Source organism: Dermacentor variabilis, chromosome 2, assembly GCF_050947875.1.
Source record: "Dermacentor variabilis isolate Ectoservices chromosome 2, ASM5094787v1, whole genome shotgun sequence".
Lineage (NCBI taxonomy): Eukaryota > Metazoa > Arthropoda > Arachnida > Ixodida > Ixodidae > Dermacentor > Dermacentor variabilis.
In genome coordinates, this window is record NC_134569.1 from 82,038,671 (window position 1) to 82,054,932 (window position 16,262).

General features: G+C 43.2%; 1 protein-coding gene across 2 annotated transcripts in view; it reads right to left on the bottom strand.

The window, feature by feature from the left end:
- LOC142572164 (uncharacterized) overlaps positions 1-16,262 on the bottom strand; it is a 233,750-nt gene that overhangs the window by 10,770 nt on the left and 206,718 nt on the right. Inside the window, exons 10-13 of one of the 2 annotated variants that reach the window (XM_075681087.1) lie at positions 12,311-12,496; positions 11,071-11,300; positions 8,230-8,501; positions 5,049-5,202 (exon numbers count right to left, since the gene is read on the bottom strand). In XM_075681087.1, the coding sequence (XP_075537202.1) occupies positions 5,049-5,202; positions 8,230-8,501; positions 11,071-11,300; positions 12,311-12,496 (842 nt within the window). The remainder of the gene's footprint in view (positions 1-5,048; positions 5,203-8,229; positions 8,502-11,070; positions 11,301-12,310; positions 12,497-16,262) is intronic. The other variant, XM_075681086.1, reaches the window with a different exon arrangement.

The following is a 16,262-nucleotide window of genomic DNA, read 5'->3' on the forward strand; positions in this document are numbered from 1 at the left end:
CCATCATCGAGAGATTGCTCAATGCCTCGTTTTTGGGATGTGAACACTATGAGATTCATGCGAAAACATCATAAATTGCCCATCCTACCAAACATGTTGCACCATGTGCTTAGATGTTAGAGTTGCTGAGAGCAGCTTTTTTTTTATATTGAGAACAGCAAACTGAGCCACAGCTATGTGTAGTCAGCCATGCTTATGCACATATTTTCTTTATTGTGCCATTTGTTTGCCAATTTTACAATGCACATGCAGCGTACAGATATTAGAAACTTGAGGATCAAGTCAGGTGGTAAGGGGTCATGGTGAATGCCCTGGTGAAGACAAGACGTTGATAAATACTAGCCTACAGCAACTGCTTTCATCGCGTTCATTTGTAATTTTCTTTATGTCATGCATCTGAACTATGTCTACTTAGGCACCGATGCATTGCCCAGCCAATCTTTAAATTAAAAGCAGGCAATAGGACATTTGGAGTACACTGCAATAATTATCATGTGCATAAGCAGGCATGAGAAAGCTGGTGCACAACAAACATCCCAGGGATCGCATCATGTGAGACTAAGCAAGTAGCCACATGCAGTTGTACTTCCCTAGAACAAAGTTGCATTTGTCGTGAAAATACATTCATTATATCCATTTTCGTTGTAAATGTATATTTGTTACAGATATAGGTGAGAAAATATTGTAGATTTATTTTGTTGTATCTGTGTTCATTATCGAGGTCTGACTGCACCACCCTTCTTTTTCTGTACCATAAATATGCGCTGGATGCTTTGAGCAGGACCTCAAACAGGACACATTATAGGTAATAAATCTGACTTTCACAAGTAATTCACTACAAAGCACCCACCATAAAAATAGCATCTACAATTTAGCAAAGTCTCTACAGTGAAGTCTTGAAGCAAATGAACATGTGCAAAAGCTACCACTTTCATCCGGGCCTTTAGTAGTGCTTAATAAGTTATCCAACTGCAGTCACACCAGTATGGCAAGAAACAATTGGAAAAGAATAGGCATATCTTAAACGACCAGGGCTAAATGCATGACAGACATGTGCTTTGGTACATCTTTATCGGTCAGACAAGTTGTGAATGAAACGTTTGCTTGAAAACTATGATGCCATTACATATTACAATTAAACCTCGATACAACAGTCGGTAAAATGAGAAATCTCGTTCGATTTAACAAAATTTCATTATATTGAAATTTGACCTTTTATAAAACAAATACAGTCGTCGATGAAGGGGCCGCAACATTTTACGAATTATCGAGAAATTGGAAAAACAAGTTTGAATAAAAAAAAAACGTTTTGTTGAATTTGAGAGTTGTTAACGAAAGATGCGGTTTCATGCTGTGTCGACAATAAGCCCGCCAAGCTTTCATGTTCACTCCACCTCCACGGCTGATAGTGTTGCCTGCAGTGGGACAACGTTATGATGAAAAGCAGCGGTATTGTGGAGTGAACGCGTTGTCTGCCTCTTGCTTCAACTTGTTAAAAAAAAGCTATGGAGTTTTATGTGCCAAAACCACTTTCTGATTATGAAGCCCGCCGTAGTGGAGGACTCTGGTAATTTCGACCACCTGGGGTTCTTTAATGTGCACCTAAATCTAAGTACACGGATGTTTTTGCATTCCGCCCCCATCGAAATGTGGCCGCCCTGGCCAGGATTTGATCCTGCAACCTCGTGCTCAGCAGCCCAACACCATAGTCATTGAGCAACCATGGCTGGTTTGCTTCAACTCGTCTACCAAAGTTGATATTGCGCAACCTCCAGTACTAAAGGCACTTAAGTCTTTGGCATGCTTTGTTTTTCATTGTTGAGCAATGTCACAATTAGTTGACATACTAAAATGGCAAATTGGGCTATCACAGAGATCAGCTTAAAGGGCTCCTGAAGCTCTCCACGTGCTTGGCCAAAAAAAAAAAACCCACAGATAGCTTACACTCCTGTGAACATATCAGCCAAGTTTTGCAGTCATGCATCACACGTGGAGCTTGCAAGCGGAGTGCGAAGTCACCATTCTCTCAAACGCTCTCTTTTCGACAGAAGCCTGCTCCCCACTCTTTTCTGGATGCATTATTTCATAATATAGCAGACTCCCCTATGCGGCTGCTATTGGCCTGTAGGTGACATCAATCAAGAAGAATGTTTGAACCAGTGCGGTTCTTAATTACTGCTGTTACTGTGTATATTTATTGCCAAAGTTTAATCAACAGGCTTAAGTAAGCGAACACTTGCTTTCGAATTTCAATAATAATTGCGTACTTCCAGAAGAAGTTGACTATCTATTATCTGCTAGCTCACACTTGGCCATGGCTGCCGGCAAAGGAACTAACCTTTGGCCACCCTGCTTATCAGTACCATAGCCACCAGGTCTTGCTGACTTCGTCTAGTTTTGAACTATCAACTAGCCTCAAGCGAGATGAAACTTAAGGTCAGATTACACACGCCCTTGCCAGCGTGCACAAACTCCTGGCCACTCCTGGTTAAATGTCCTGGCAGGCTACTTATAGCACTTAAAAATTCACAAGTTGGACATGACTACTATTCGTCAGTCAAGCTGGTGAAGGACGAAGCCCATCTGCACCATGTAGCACGGTCAGACTGGACAATATCAGCATGAGCACGCAGTTAAGCCCGGTCATACACGAAGCAAACGCTGTGCATTCCCGCTACAGTTGCACGTAGCTGCAGTATTCTCAACAGTGTAGATACCGCAACTGCCACAGGGCAAGTCCACTGGCTGAGTGCACTGTGGCTCGCTGAGGACAACCATGTTTGGCTAATGTTTGGCGCATCGTAGGTGCCAAAATCGGAAGTAGTATTGTCTTTACTAACATCCAAGATCAAGTTTGAACTGCGCACCACCGTGACGCCCATCAGGCAGAGGGTTGTGGGCACAACCCGCTCCCCCGTAGCCTTCACAGTGCAAGGCATTGAAGAAGAAGCGGAAGCACCGCAAAGGGTGTGTTTGAGTATGTCTGAACGCCACTTCTGCTGAATGAATTGAAGTACTTTTTGTGGCAAAGTATTTTTGAAATAGCCTATTTCAACTTTCAATGCATTTCTCCAGATCAATAAAATGTGGTTCAGAGCCCCTTTATGGTCAGCCTAAGTCAGCTGCTGCTGTCAACCACCTCTTGTATTCATACACAGCACAGGACATGGCTGAAAATGTCCACACACGGGTACAGTAAAAGCTTGTTAATTCACAACTCGTTAATTCTAAATTTCGGATCATTCAAAGTAGCCACTGCGGTCCGTCCAGCAATGTATTGACAGCAATATGTAACACATCTCGCCAATTCACACTGAAATCCGCACCGCCACCGATAATTTGAACTCCGCTCCATTGTAGATGGGGAGAGTACTAGTGCGTGGGAGCACATTGGCGACGCTGGAGTAGCCACACAGGCTGCGCAGCTTTGCTTTTTGAATCTGCAGCCCTTTTTTTAGGCTTGAGTGGAGAGCAACGTGTTTGCACCCGGCCAGGCATGGCCAGCACCTCTGTTGCAGGTTGCTCTTCTCCTGTCAGGTTCCGTATAAAGCTCATGGGCAATAAAATTGTCACCGTGTGCCGTATGCTGTATGTGCAAGCAAAAGCGTGTGAGGGTGAGCCGGCGAACGCGGCTCAATCTCACGTGCGCGAGCTAGGAGGGCGGGGCAGATGCGCGCCCTCTCCTGTCACGTGTGAGGCACGGGACAAACGTCTCTGCAAACATCTCTACAAACTCGCACACTGCAAAAATCTGTGATGTTTGCAGAATTCGCGTGGTGCCCGTAGCTTCTATGCGATGTGCTTTCTATGTTTCGTTCACGTTGAGGTGAGGGCTGTACGAAGGCCAATTCACTCTTTGATACTGCTGCGATTCCCCACTCCAGCATTTTTCAGTGAGTTTCCGCAGTCATCGAGCGAGATGTGTTCATGTTTACCTGTGCGCGCGTGACATCGTACTTGTTAATTTAGTCAGTAAGTGAATTTTTACAAATTTATACGGCCAATAACACTACCATCTTTACTTCGTACAGCTATCTACTAATTTCCTATTAATGTACACTTTTCGGGCGAAATATATTTTTTTTTCTGCACCAGTCAGCACGACGAACGCGCGGATGGAGCAAGGGCCACCTCGACGTCGGGCAAGTCAGACTGCGTTGGCCGCATCCGGTTACGCTGGCGGCGCCAGTGCTTAGGAGTATAGACGTTGTTGTTCACGCCAACGCGACAAAGAGTGTGTGCGCGCATGCTCGCGCCACGTCGGACTATATAAGTGCCTTAACCAAGCGATTTTTTTCTGACTTTCATTAGTTCAAAATCTGTATAATTCGAAATTTCTTAGCATCCCTGCGGAATTCGAATCAACGAGCTTTTACTGTATATGCTGCGGCAAGTGCACAACATTCCCTGTTCCTACAAAAGGCACGTGAATTGTGTGCAGGCACAGCCTCGGGTATTTGCAAAATATAAACTTTCTACCTGTGAATGCGTGATACAATGCAAAGAATTTACACTAAAACCCTAGCGATGTTTCTTTCACTAAAATGGAAAAAGATATGTTTGGAGCAGGAAATACCACCAAGTGTGTAGTTTCACCTTAGAAATGATTTGTTTCATCAAAATTAGCCTTCAAGAACCAAGAAAAATCTCAAATAAATGTTGTTTGGAATGTTATTATCCTTATCCACACTTAAGTTCATGTGGTTTTAGCTTTTGGGTCCATAAGGTGCAACAGCTCCTAGACAAGTGTGATAACAATGATGATAATGATTATGCCACAGAGACGATAGAAAATAATCCAGACAAGATAGACAGGTGACTAACACAAAAGCAAGGAAAATAAGTTTTTATGGCAAACAACTCCTAAATATCAGTAGTAAACTTTAGTAAGCTGAAATCTATCTGCAATATTGCTTACAAGATCGCAGCAGCAACAACTGCCTCAGTGTTAAAAATTTTCTCTCTGTCCAATCACTACTATTATTTACTAGTACTATCGGCCAGTTTTCGAAAATAAAAAACGCCTAACCAAGCAGGGAAGCACTCACCCCTGCTTTTCAAGAGCGACGCTCGTGTCTACTTTCTCGCCGACGACGCTCAAAGCGGCGCAACCAAAGTTAAGTGTAAGGTTGTGCCGAGACCGCTTAGGCGAGTTCGATGCATTCAGGTTCAAGTTCAGGTTGAGCATGGGTCGCGCTGGAGCTGTGAAAAGAGAGCAAAATAATAAATATGCACAAATTATGTGGGAAAGTATCTGTGGGAAAGACACCTTGAATGGTCACTTTCTATAATACTTTTTCTTTTACGTAAGAAACCATCGAATGCGATGTGCTTCAGTAAAGTAAATGGCAAAAGTGATGTGATAATGTTTCTAGTGTCCACTCAGTAAATATACTTGAAATCTACGCTACATACAAATAACACAAATGGGACTTGTGTCCATAGACAGATTTCATCAGCCATGTCCTCGGCAAACAAATTTATTTTACAGTGAAGCTGTTAGGAGGAGTTCCACAACGGTCTTCTTGCGGTGGCATAGCCAGCCTCAAATGTCAATCGGAGAAAAGCCAGCAATGCGGTTTGCATTGGAGCCTCGAATTTGCTTTAAATTGTAATTATCAAAATTTATAAATTAACAGTTATCATGCATACAGTAGCTCGCTTGAATAGACAAACATTTTTTTGTGTGGTTTATCTCAGCCAGTAACCCGTAATTTTTGTCTCTCATACCAGAATTCACCAGCTCCATGTTGGAGGTGAGCTAGGAAGGGCCCAACTTACCAACATTTTATGGGAATTACGTCTCTCGGCGTTAAGGCGAATTTTAGTATCTGTTCTTATGAGTACTTTCGTTCCGTATCATCTCTATGTTTCTTTAACGATTAAAAAAAAAGAAAATCACCAACGATTACGATACTCCCTAATGAGAAATTTGAGCGTTTGTCATATTTTCATTCTGCAATACATTGAGGCACCGCTCCAATCGTCACACTGAATGGCAGAGCCACGACACTCAGCGCTATATATAGACCGGCCACACTATTGCTGCTGCCCAGCAATTGCAGCTTATGCAACCATATTCGTTAGTGAGAAACACTTGCGACGAAAGCTATGTGCGAAGGTGACCTTTCTGTTTCCTTTTTTTTCCTTTCCCACTCATGGCCGGTGCCGCCGCTGCCACAGAAGTTTCACACCATCTCGCACCATCTGGTAGTGCTTCAAGGTGGCTTCCTCTGCTTTCCTCCTCACGGTCTCTTTGCTCTCACCATATTTTGTCCCCCCTGCACTCCATGTTGGCTCTTTCATCTTTCCCTGTGCTTGTTTGCTTGATAACGCCGCTGAGGCACGCCAACACTCAACGCAGCAACGGTCGCCTAAGAGCTGAGCTATAAAAACTACCACAGGTATATGTACAAAGCTCAGATATAGTGAAGCATATGAAAAGGCTCAAAACAGCGAAGGAATTGCACCAAATATAATGAAGCTTTTACAAAGTCTTGGGCAGATATCACGCAGTGCCGATACAGACCCCAAAGACTACCACAGGGTGTATTTGAGGACTCCCTTATACAGCTTTGCTGTCTTCGATGTATATGTAGCTCGGGTTGGCATGCACCCTCAAAGGTTTTTTTTTCCAAAGTCTTACTACACCTGCTTTCTTGTCGAAGCTTTGTGGAATGCGACAACAAAACATTGGGCAAAGCAAGAAAATCGCAATCGTTTTTCGCAAGCCCTGTCACCTTCTGTGTATCATGACTCAACTTCAGCTCTTTATTAGCAATTTTTGCAGCCAGATGGACAACATGTCGCCAGTGGCTCCACAAACCTGTAGCATATTTACTACTGTGACTTAGATACAAACACACACGGTGCAGATAAGTGAAGCTGCTATCTATATAATCCACACAACAAACTTGCACTTTCCACATACTATGAGCAATGACTTTGAATGTTATACCTCAGCATCATAATTGTAGCCTGCACTTCCACGTCTGAAGGTTTAACCTGTTGCGAGGGACGAGAGCATGGCTGAAGTATAAAGACACAACAAGCAAGTGATTCTATTTCAGTGTCTGTCAAACAGCGGCAACTTGGTTAGGCTCCCTCGTGCTATTCCCTCTCGTGTTCACCACACGATCATCTTCAGTGATACTGAAAGATGGGAGAGGGCAGTTTGGTTGCATTCACCATGTGCGGTGCGGCCAGAGTTCACCACAATCCTCTCGCTCTTTAAGCTCTCATTAGATTCCTACTGAAATACATTTGCTTTCATTGGATTCACAGTGACTTCAACTGAGTGGCATTAGATCATAGGTTGAACAACTAAAACAAACCACAATATAAAGGAGAAGTAATTCATCCTGAAAGATGCATGATTTTATATCACATTATGTTACTGGGTACTGCAGTGTGATTTGAAATCAGTGTCTCCACACCTTGAGCATTTATATTGCTCAATTTGCACTTTTTATGCCTTTCTATGTGTATTTGTGTCATTTCTGTGCTCCTTAATTGCACATTTTGCTTTCTGGACTTAAAATTAATTTTTGGCAGTAATACAGTACTTCTGTGAATGGTCTTTAAAATGTACCTTATAATCCACTGTATATAGAATAAAGTCCCATAGCCACCTTGACTGTGGGCCACTAATGAAAGGAACTTAGCTTAAATAAATTTAACCACAGTGTTCCAATAAACTTTAAATTATTTTTCGTGCCCTCTCAAACATTTCACTCTATAGTTTATCGCTTAAAAAAGTTTATGAAGTTTTGCCAAGCTTTTTCCACTGCGAATTTCTTGCACATAGTGTTCTTATTCAAAAACACATTAGATGCATAGTTTATCCCCATGTATTCAATGGAAACAGTGACTGGAAATATTGCTGGAGCTAACGGTGCAATAAGAGCACCTCTCTTCGTCAGGGCAACAGCTGTCCTGCAACTGCTCAGACAGCAAGTCTGCAATAATATTTTCTACACCCATGACAGCAAAACAAATTTAACCAAAAAATAATATGCATTAGCGCCAAAGATCAGCACTTTTGGTTGGAACAAGCTCACATGCATTACACAAGCGCAGAGCAAAGCGAAATGCGCCATGAATGAGCACACTTTGTTCTTGGCAATATAGTAGGTACAAACTGGCACAAGTACAGCTCGAACTTACAAGCAAATACACAAAGAGTAAACCAACTTGTGCTCCATGTATGTAAAATAGCAAGTCACTAACCGCTGGGCCTGGCAGGTGGACCTGCAGCAGGTGACTCCATCGCGATGGACGTGTTGGACGAGGATGAGGAGGAGGAGGCCATCATGGCCACTGAAGGGGAGGATGAACTGGGGCCACCGCCACTGCTGCTCGAAGCTGTTGGCGCAGGGCTGGCACGACAGAGCTCTGAGGCTTGTGGAGCCGTGCTCTCGGGGGACGGAGGGGGCAGCCGGACGGCCGAGGGTGGCACCACCGGAGTGTGCTGCGTGGGCGACTGCACTGCCGGCCGGGACCTGCGATTTCCATCAAAGAGAAGATCAAATTCAGAGGTTTTATGTGACAATGGTTTTACGTGAGCGAAAGGAAAATGAGTGGATTTCAAAGATCCGAGCAAGACAGCAAAATGCTGTAGTGAAGGGCTCTCGATGAATTTTACCACTTGGGTATCTTTAAAGCACACAAAAATGCTTGATAAAGGGGTATCTTTACAAACAGCCTGAGTTTATTATTCATACACAACTTACAGTAAGTTGCATACCTTTTATGCATATGTAAGTGTACAAGAGTGCGCCCTAATTACTGTCACACACTTCGAACGAAAATTGTGCCTCTGATTTCTTGACATTTCTCCACATCCTTTCTTCAAACATTTCATGATTTCTTTTTCTGTATGTCAACCGTGTTTCACGCGGAGTTGTCTATTTTTGGGAAGATGGCCTACATGGACTCGCAATCTCGAAACTAAGAGAGGTCAGACACTCTTCTTCCAAAGTTGCCAAAATTTTAAAATTCACCACGAGATTATCCACTGGGCTCTCAAATGTGGTGCGTTTAAAAGGGCCCTGAACCCCTTTTTATCAAAGTGGTGAAAGGCATTCGAAGTGATAATAGGCTATTTCAGAAATGCTTTGCCGTAAAAAGTACTTCAATGCATTCAGCAGAAGTGGAGTTATTGGCAATCAAACACGGCCTCCGCTGTGCTCCCATTCCTTCTTCAATGTCTTGCACTGTGAAGGCTACGGCACAGTGGGTTGTGCCCACAATGCTCTGCCTTCTACATGTCACCGTGGTACGCAGTTCAAATTTCATTTTGGATGTTAACGTAGATGCCATGACTTCCGCCTTTGGTGCCTACAATGCGCTAAGCATAAGCCAAACGCGGTTGTCCTCAATGAGCCACAGTGCACTTAGCCAGTGGACTCGTGGCAGCACCCTGCGGTGGCCGCAGTATCTACACCATGTAGCCGAACCACAGCTTGATGTCAGCTATCAGCCAATAGCCGCCGCCTAAGGGAATGATGAAATAGTGTGTCTAGAAAAGAGTGAGGACAGGGCTTTCTGTTGAAAAGAGAGCATTTGAAAGAAAGGTGACCTCGCGATCCACTTGCGAGCTCCATGCACTGCGTAGAACAGCAAAACTTGGCTGAGATGTCCCCAGCAGCGTATGCTGCCCATGGATTATATTTTTTTCACCAAGTCCGAGGGATGGTTAAGGGCCCTTTTAAGCACCTAACCAGCAGTGGTCATCCTGCAGCCTCTCTGGCCATTTCTCACCTTGAGAAAATTGTTAGGAAGATAATCCAATGCCAGTCATGAAGAAGCATCCGAAGACTGGCCATGGAGCTGACTCTATCAGTGACAACATTGAGAAAAGCCATGCAAAGGGATCTGAAGATGTTCCCTTATAAGTTCTAGAGAAGACATGAAATGACAGAGGTGCAAATAAAGGGCAGGTGGGGAAAATGCCAGCTGCTGTTGGCACGGAGTGCAGATAAGGAGCACTTGGCAATTGCCTTCATGGTAGTTTTCATGGTAAAGGCTTGTTGCAACACTTGGAACTATTGTGTGCTTGCTCTGGCGTCAGAGCTTGCTGACGCAGCAAGTTGGACAGTTTCTTTAAAAACTCAAGGTTTGAGCTGCAGCAACCACCACTGGCCACATTTCTCTTGTTTTTTGTGACAAAGGATGCAAAGATTGACCCTGGCAAATACCTTAAAATTATTTTAGAAGCTCATTCACTGCTCTGGTCCTAGTCCCACTTTGTCGAGTAGACTTTATTGAGTAGACTTTGCAGGAGGATGGTGCCCGAGAGCAAAAATCGAAGAGCTAATCAACACCACAGCATTGGTGTCATGCTCTCATTCCCAACTTTATTCCATTTGAAGAGTGGCCAGCGAACTACACCCTGACCAAAACCCAATGGCCTTATGTGTATGAGCTGTTCTTGAAAAGGAGGCCCACACCCACCAGCAAACCAGCATGGCGGGATTGAAAGCATCACTGGAGCAAGCATGGAGAAAAAATTTCCCTGCGATAACTTATGTGCTGCGAGGACGCATACTCTGAACATTTAAAGGCCATGATCAAAGCGAAGAGTGGAAGTATTGAATAAACTCTTTTCTGTTGCATTCGTAATATCGGGTGTTTCAGCAAACACTTTAAAAAAATTTCAAAAAATTGCCTGTATAAGAGAGGACGATTCTGGTTCATGAGCTGACCTAATCGAAGAGGCGCACCTTATGCTGTCTACACTGTCTTTCATATGCAAAAGGCTAAAATGCAATACCAACATTCCCAAACTTACATTCTTGTAAAACAAATCAAGATTGGCCATCAACACAGAATAAAACGTGAACAGAAAAAAACTGATCAGAACACCTGTCATGGAGTGCGCAGATCATTTCTAAACATGCCTTAGTCCCAGTTATATGTTCTACAGCTGAAGTGAAACCATGGTTAAAAATGCAGGTGAATAAGGGAACTTAACAAGATAGTCTAGTTAGATAATCTTGTTCGTGTTTGAAGCTATGTTGGTAGTCCATGGCAAATGCAGCAGCATCGGCTGCCGTGTTGGTCTAGTACCTATGATCGGGGACTTGCGGAGGCGAGTCACCATTGCTGCGCTTGATCCTTGGCAAATCCCAGGGCCGGTCGTAGTCGCTCTCTGGTCTCGAGTCCGAGCTGGGGCTTTGATTGTGCGTAAGCAGTGGTCTTGCAGCAGGATACCGCTTACTGTTGTCAGAGAGCCTCCGCTCAGCATTATCAGTTTCAGCTGAAGTTGAGGAGATTCCCTGAAGATAGAAAATTTTGGACTGAAATTTCAAAGTATGCTGGCATTAAGGCCACATTCCTTACTTTTCTGCACTGGATAGGGTAGATGGAAGCACCTTTCTTTTATTATTAGAGAAGACAAGGAGCAGAATTCATGAGACAATCACTACAACATAGAACAGATCATAAAAACAAGCCAGCACAGACTTTGGCAGTGGGCTTGTTCCTAGTATCTTTCCCTCACCAATTCTAAGCAGTGTATAGTGATGGTGAGCAGCTAGGATCCACCAAGCTTGCTAGCTGAGATTATCACTGCAGGAGCTTTACTTGGACTGGGGCAGCCAAGAGCTGATGTTTGCTTTTTGTTGACCACGTGGGACATTCGCAGCTTTGTCAACACACAACTGCATTGCTCTATGTTAATGTGAAGAAAGTTAACACTATGACCTTTTTTTCTTGAATCGGCTGTGTGCAATGCTATAGTGAAGCTTTAAAGGTTTGCAAGTTCCACTGACCTCTGAGAGGCTGCCTAAGAGACATTGGTAACCTCTCTGCTGTGTCAAAGTCAACTTATTTGATCGATTCTCCACATCTCTGCCTCACAACATTTCTCATTGTGTACCACAGCTTCTAGAACAGATTGAAAGGCACATTAACTGGCTGCTTCACTTTCACTACTTTCACTGGTGACTCACAGGCTAAGACAGGCCAACGTACGCTGGATTAACTGGTTCTTGGCTTGCTGCTTTTTTCTTTCAGTGGAAACATGCCAGCATGTCTTTAAACAGACTCACCATCATTTTCATGCCATTTTCCATGTTTGAAACCCTGACATTGCTACCGAATTGTAATGGTGATGCTCAGCTTCACTGTAATGCACCTTCATTTTTCTTGTAACCTTATTAGAATTCATTTTTACCCTGCTGGCCATCAGTACTTGCACACACATCACGTCTTTCTTACAGTTCACCTGTCTAAAGAGTAATAATGGTGCATGGACACAGTATAATGAAGTCTATTCATCTCATCAATGTAAACAATACGTGCCTACCTTAAACGGTGCTCCATTGATTACTGTGGGTGGTGCGGCTGCTACCAGTCTCCCCCGCTTTTCCTCCGGTTTTCGAGGACTATCACAGGATGAGTTGGAGAGGCTGTCCACGGATGGTGATGCTCTGAATGACTGGAGGGCGCAGTTGGAGCCATTTTGAAGCGGTGCTGCCGTGCTTGCCACATGCTGCAAGACAACATTCAAACGCCAATGCACCTCAACTCCCACAACATTATCCTCAACAAGCCCTTCCCTCTGAGTACTCAGTGTGTCCACTAATAATATCACAGGACAATGTAACAGTGAATTTGTCCATTTGTCTAGCTTACGTGGCTTCACTTAGGTCATCTAGCAGCTGTACTTGTTAAAATGTCAATATCTGTGTTTGGAAGCATTTGAAAAACTCCTTCCACCCAAGTTTAGGTAACCATCTCTGTACACCTGGGTAGACATGATTACTAATTGATATCAAAGCAGGCAGACATGATTAAAATTATGGGTAATTCACAATATCTAAACATGAAATATACAGAGTGCACAGCAAATGGCACATAAAAAAACAATTCAAGCATGTTAATCAGTTATGTTCCACTGTCGCCGCTGTTGGCCAAGAAGTTTGACTGTGATCTGACAGAAGGAAGCGAGTGCCCATTCGCATTTATTCAGCTCTGTGAGCTCTGCCTCGGCTGGTGAAGGGCCTTATTTCATAACCGCTTTTTACCTTTAAATCCTTTCCTTTCCTTTATTTTCATGTGTCAAAACTGCGTGCCTAGACAACAAACAAGAACAAGAAAATTATTATTGTAGTGGTGAAAGCAACTAAATAGTAAGATGGAACATAAGCATACATGAGCATGGCACACCATTTCAACATTGCCTCTCATGGCATTAAGTGAAACTGAGGAAAAGAAAAAAAAAAACGTCACATGTGAGGGTCTGCAGGGCTTACCCTAGTTGTTGCTGAAAATTCTTCACACTTTGGGTGAAACGGCTCACAATGTTTTTTTTTTGTCTGTTATATACCATGACTTTCTACAAAGAAATTAAGCAATTCTTATAAACGCCTGTGGCATATAGCTCTGTTCTAGTCCTTGGGCTGATCTGCTTGAAGAGCCGGATTGTGCTTGCACGAGAAATCAAAATACATAATTCACTAATTAACAAAATTTAACTAATTATGTTTTTAACTCATTAACTTGCAACATGCACTGCAATTTACAAATTGTAGCAAGTGAGACTGCAAGGCATATGCACTTGAAAATAATTCTGTGGATGACACCAGTTTCAAGATATGCACCATCAAAGCTGCAGCAAGATGCACTGATGTTCCACTAACTTTTTTAACAGAACGTTGCTTCATGCATTGAAGCAGAACAACAAAGGTAATTGGGCCACCAATATATCCCTTCACAAGGTTCTGGAATAAATATCTAAAAACTGGTGTCATCTTGAGAATTCATTCCAAATGGATCTGCCTTGCGAACTTCCCAGCTACAATTTGTACATCGCAATATGCGCTGCAGGGTAATTAGTTAAAATTTGGCAAGGTTCTGACTGGTGTCGCAGAAGTTGCGAGGCACAGTAGCGCTGAACTTAGCATCACAAGTTAGCGGCTGGGAAGGATAATATTTCTTTAACTGCTTTTTTTATACTGGTTGTAATAGCACATTATTATTTTGTATTGCTGGCAGTGCCTTCAGGGCACCAAAGCGCCAACAGGGATACTAAAGCTGGAACCCAGACTGTTTCGTGGGTTGGGGCTTGGTGAGGCATGCACATGCCAAGAGTGTATGAGATTGGCTGTCGGCTATTTACACACTTTAACGGGCATGGAGAGGGGTGAGAGAGGAAGCATGGGCTGGTTGCATACTAATACAATAGCTTCGGGAACTGACACCACTAAAAGTGACACAGCTAAAATATAGCATGAAGTTGGAATATGCCATGCTGTGCAACAGATAACTTATGCATGCAACAGAATAAGTGGCAAGACATTAGCTAGGAGCAGCAACGAAACTATCGGCATACATTTCAGAGATAAGATCTTGCAAAGTCTGCTGGCACCATATGCGTAGGGTAACTTATTTTTGCGTAACACCCAATAATTTCTGATTTTAAAACCCCAAACAAGCTTTATAAAAGTTGGGCTAAACCTGATCTCTCCTGAAAGTTCCACCTGTTTGTGAAGGGTAGAAAAAAATGCAGCCATTACAAAAGCAATCACTGCTGCCCACCTTGAGTGGGCAAGCGGTCAAGATATATCGTATTTCTACAAATCTATATCATAGTGTGAGGAACATCACAACAGAATGACCACTTATTGGCACTGGGAATTGCAATGAAACATTAGTGATAGAGATGAAAATCTTTTCATTGTATTGTTGTGAAGAAAGTGTAATGCGGGACTGTTTCTTCTTTCTGTGACTGTTGTGTGTTCATTGACATGGGGGAGCCGTCGTGCGGGAATGACCACGACGGCACCTCAGGCATGCGTTCTCACCTGGCCGACGCCATCCTGTCTGACAGTGACTTTGTGCACGTGTCGCGCAGTCATCTCACACTTGACTGTATCGAGGTAAGGGGGGGGACAAGGATTCATTAGTTATGGTCAATTTTTTTGTGTGTCGGGGGCGTTATCGTGACTACTTCAGTTCTGCCCCCTATTGGATCATGTTGGATTGCCTGGTTGATCTGAGTAGGCGATTGGTGGAGAAGCCTGCGCCTCCTGCTGGCGTGAAGGTCCCTTGGATGCTGTGGAAACTAATTTAAGGAAGGGGTCTGGGTAATTTCGGGATAAGCAAGGAGACAGCAGCCCATGGAGCCACTTCACGGGAGGCCACGGCTGGTCAGGCAGGCCATCGATGATGCGTATGAGATCGTTTTGCATGTAGATAGTCCTCTTCCCATCTGACAATGGCACAGTGCAAACTTAAAGTAATGCCAATAAGCCCAGCTTTTCAAATGATACCTCTCATTGTCGTCATCCTTCAGGATCTGCACTTGCCTCTGCCATAGCTTATTCCCTTCATCGTCCTCTTCCTGATGAGCTGAAGCATCTGAACACTAACAGCTGCATCACTTCACTACAGTATGGTGACACAGCACGGTTTTGGATCCCTGCTGGAAAGCCAATTTAGTCAAATATTCATTGACTATGGCTCTCCACTGACGTAAGTCAATACTGATGTACATTCTCTAAAGGATGAGTTTGAACAACATCTCCTAGAATGAATCGACAAGAACAGCACTCATGTGCTGTCCTACTGGCAGGACAGCACCATTAACTACCCCAACCTAGCAAAGGCAATGCTAACATTGCACTGCAATGCTGATGGGAGCTGTGACTTCAAGAGGACATTTTGTCAACTAAGTTATGTATGTTCAAAGGCCCATCTGGTATAAAATAGACATACAATTGCTCAAAATTCAAATGACGATTTATGTCGACAAGGGCCTGTATGATGCTGAAAAGCATCATGTCTCTTGTGAAGTCTGCCCATGTGCTTGCTATTTCTGCTCTCTGTTGAAATAAAATCAGAGAAGAAAATAAACAAGGTGTCGCCAAGCATGTCTCTGCTGTTTTTGTTGATGTGGTTTCTTTAACAAAGATTAACTATTGCCTGCCAATAAGGATCTATATGTGTGTCACATGACTTGTAAGCAGCTCTCCCTTTGTCATTAGTAACTATGTTCCTGCGAGTAATTTTGTTTCTTTAAACATTACATTTATGTATACAAAAGAAGATTCTGTTACAAAGATTGCCTTTATTAATCGTGTGAAACTACCATAAAAAATCCAAGCATTGGTCTTGCTGACTAGAGATGTAAAATTTCATGAAATTTTGAAGGGCATGAAAAAAACGAGTTTCTGTCATGTTTTTTTTTTTCAGAAAAACATGACAAATTGAAAAAAAAAGAGATGACTGCACACAGAGCTGTGAAAAATCCGACA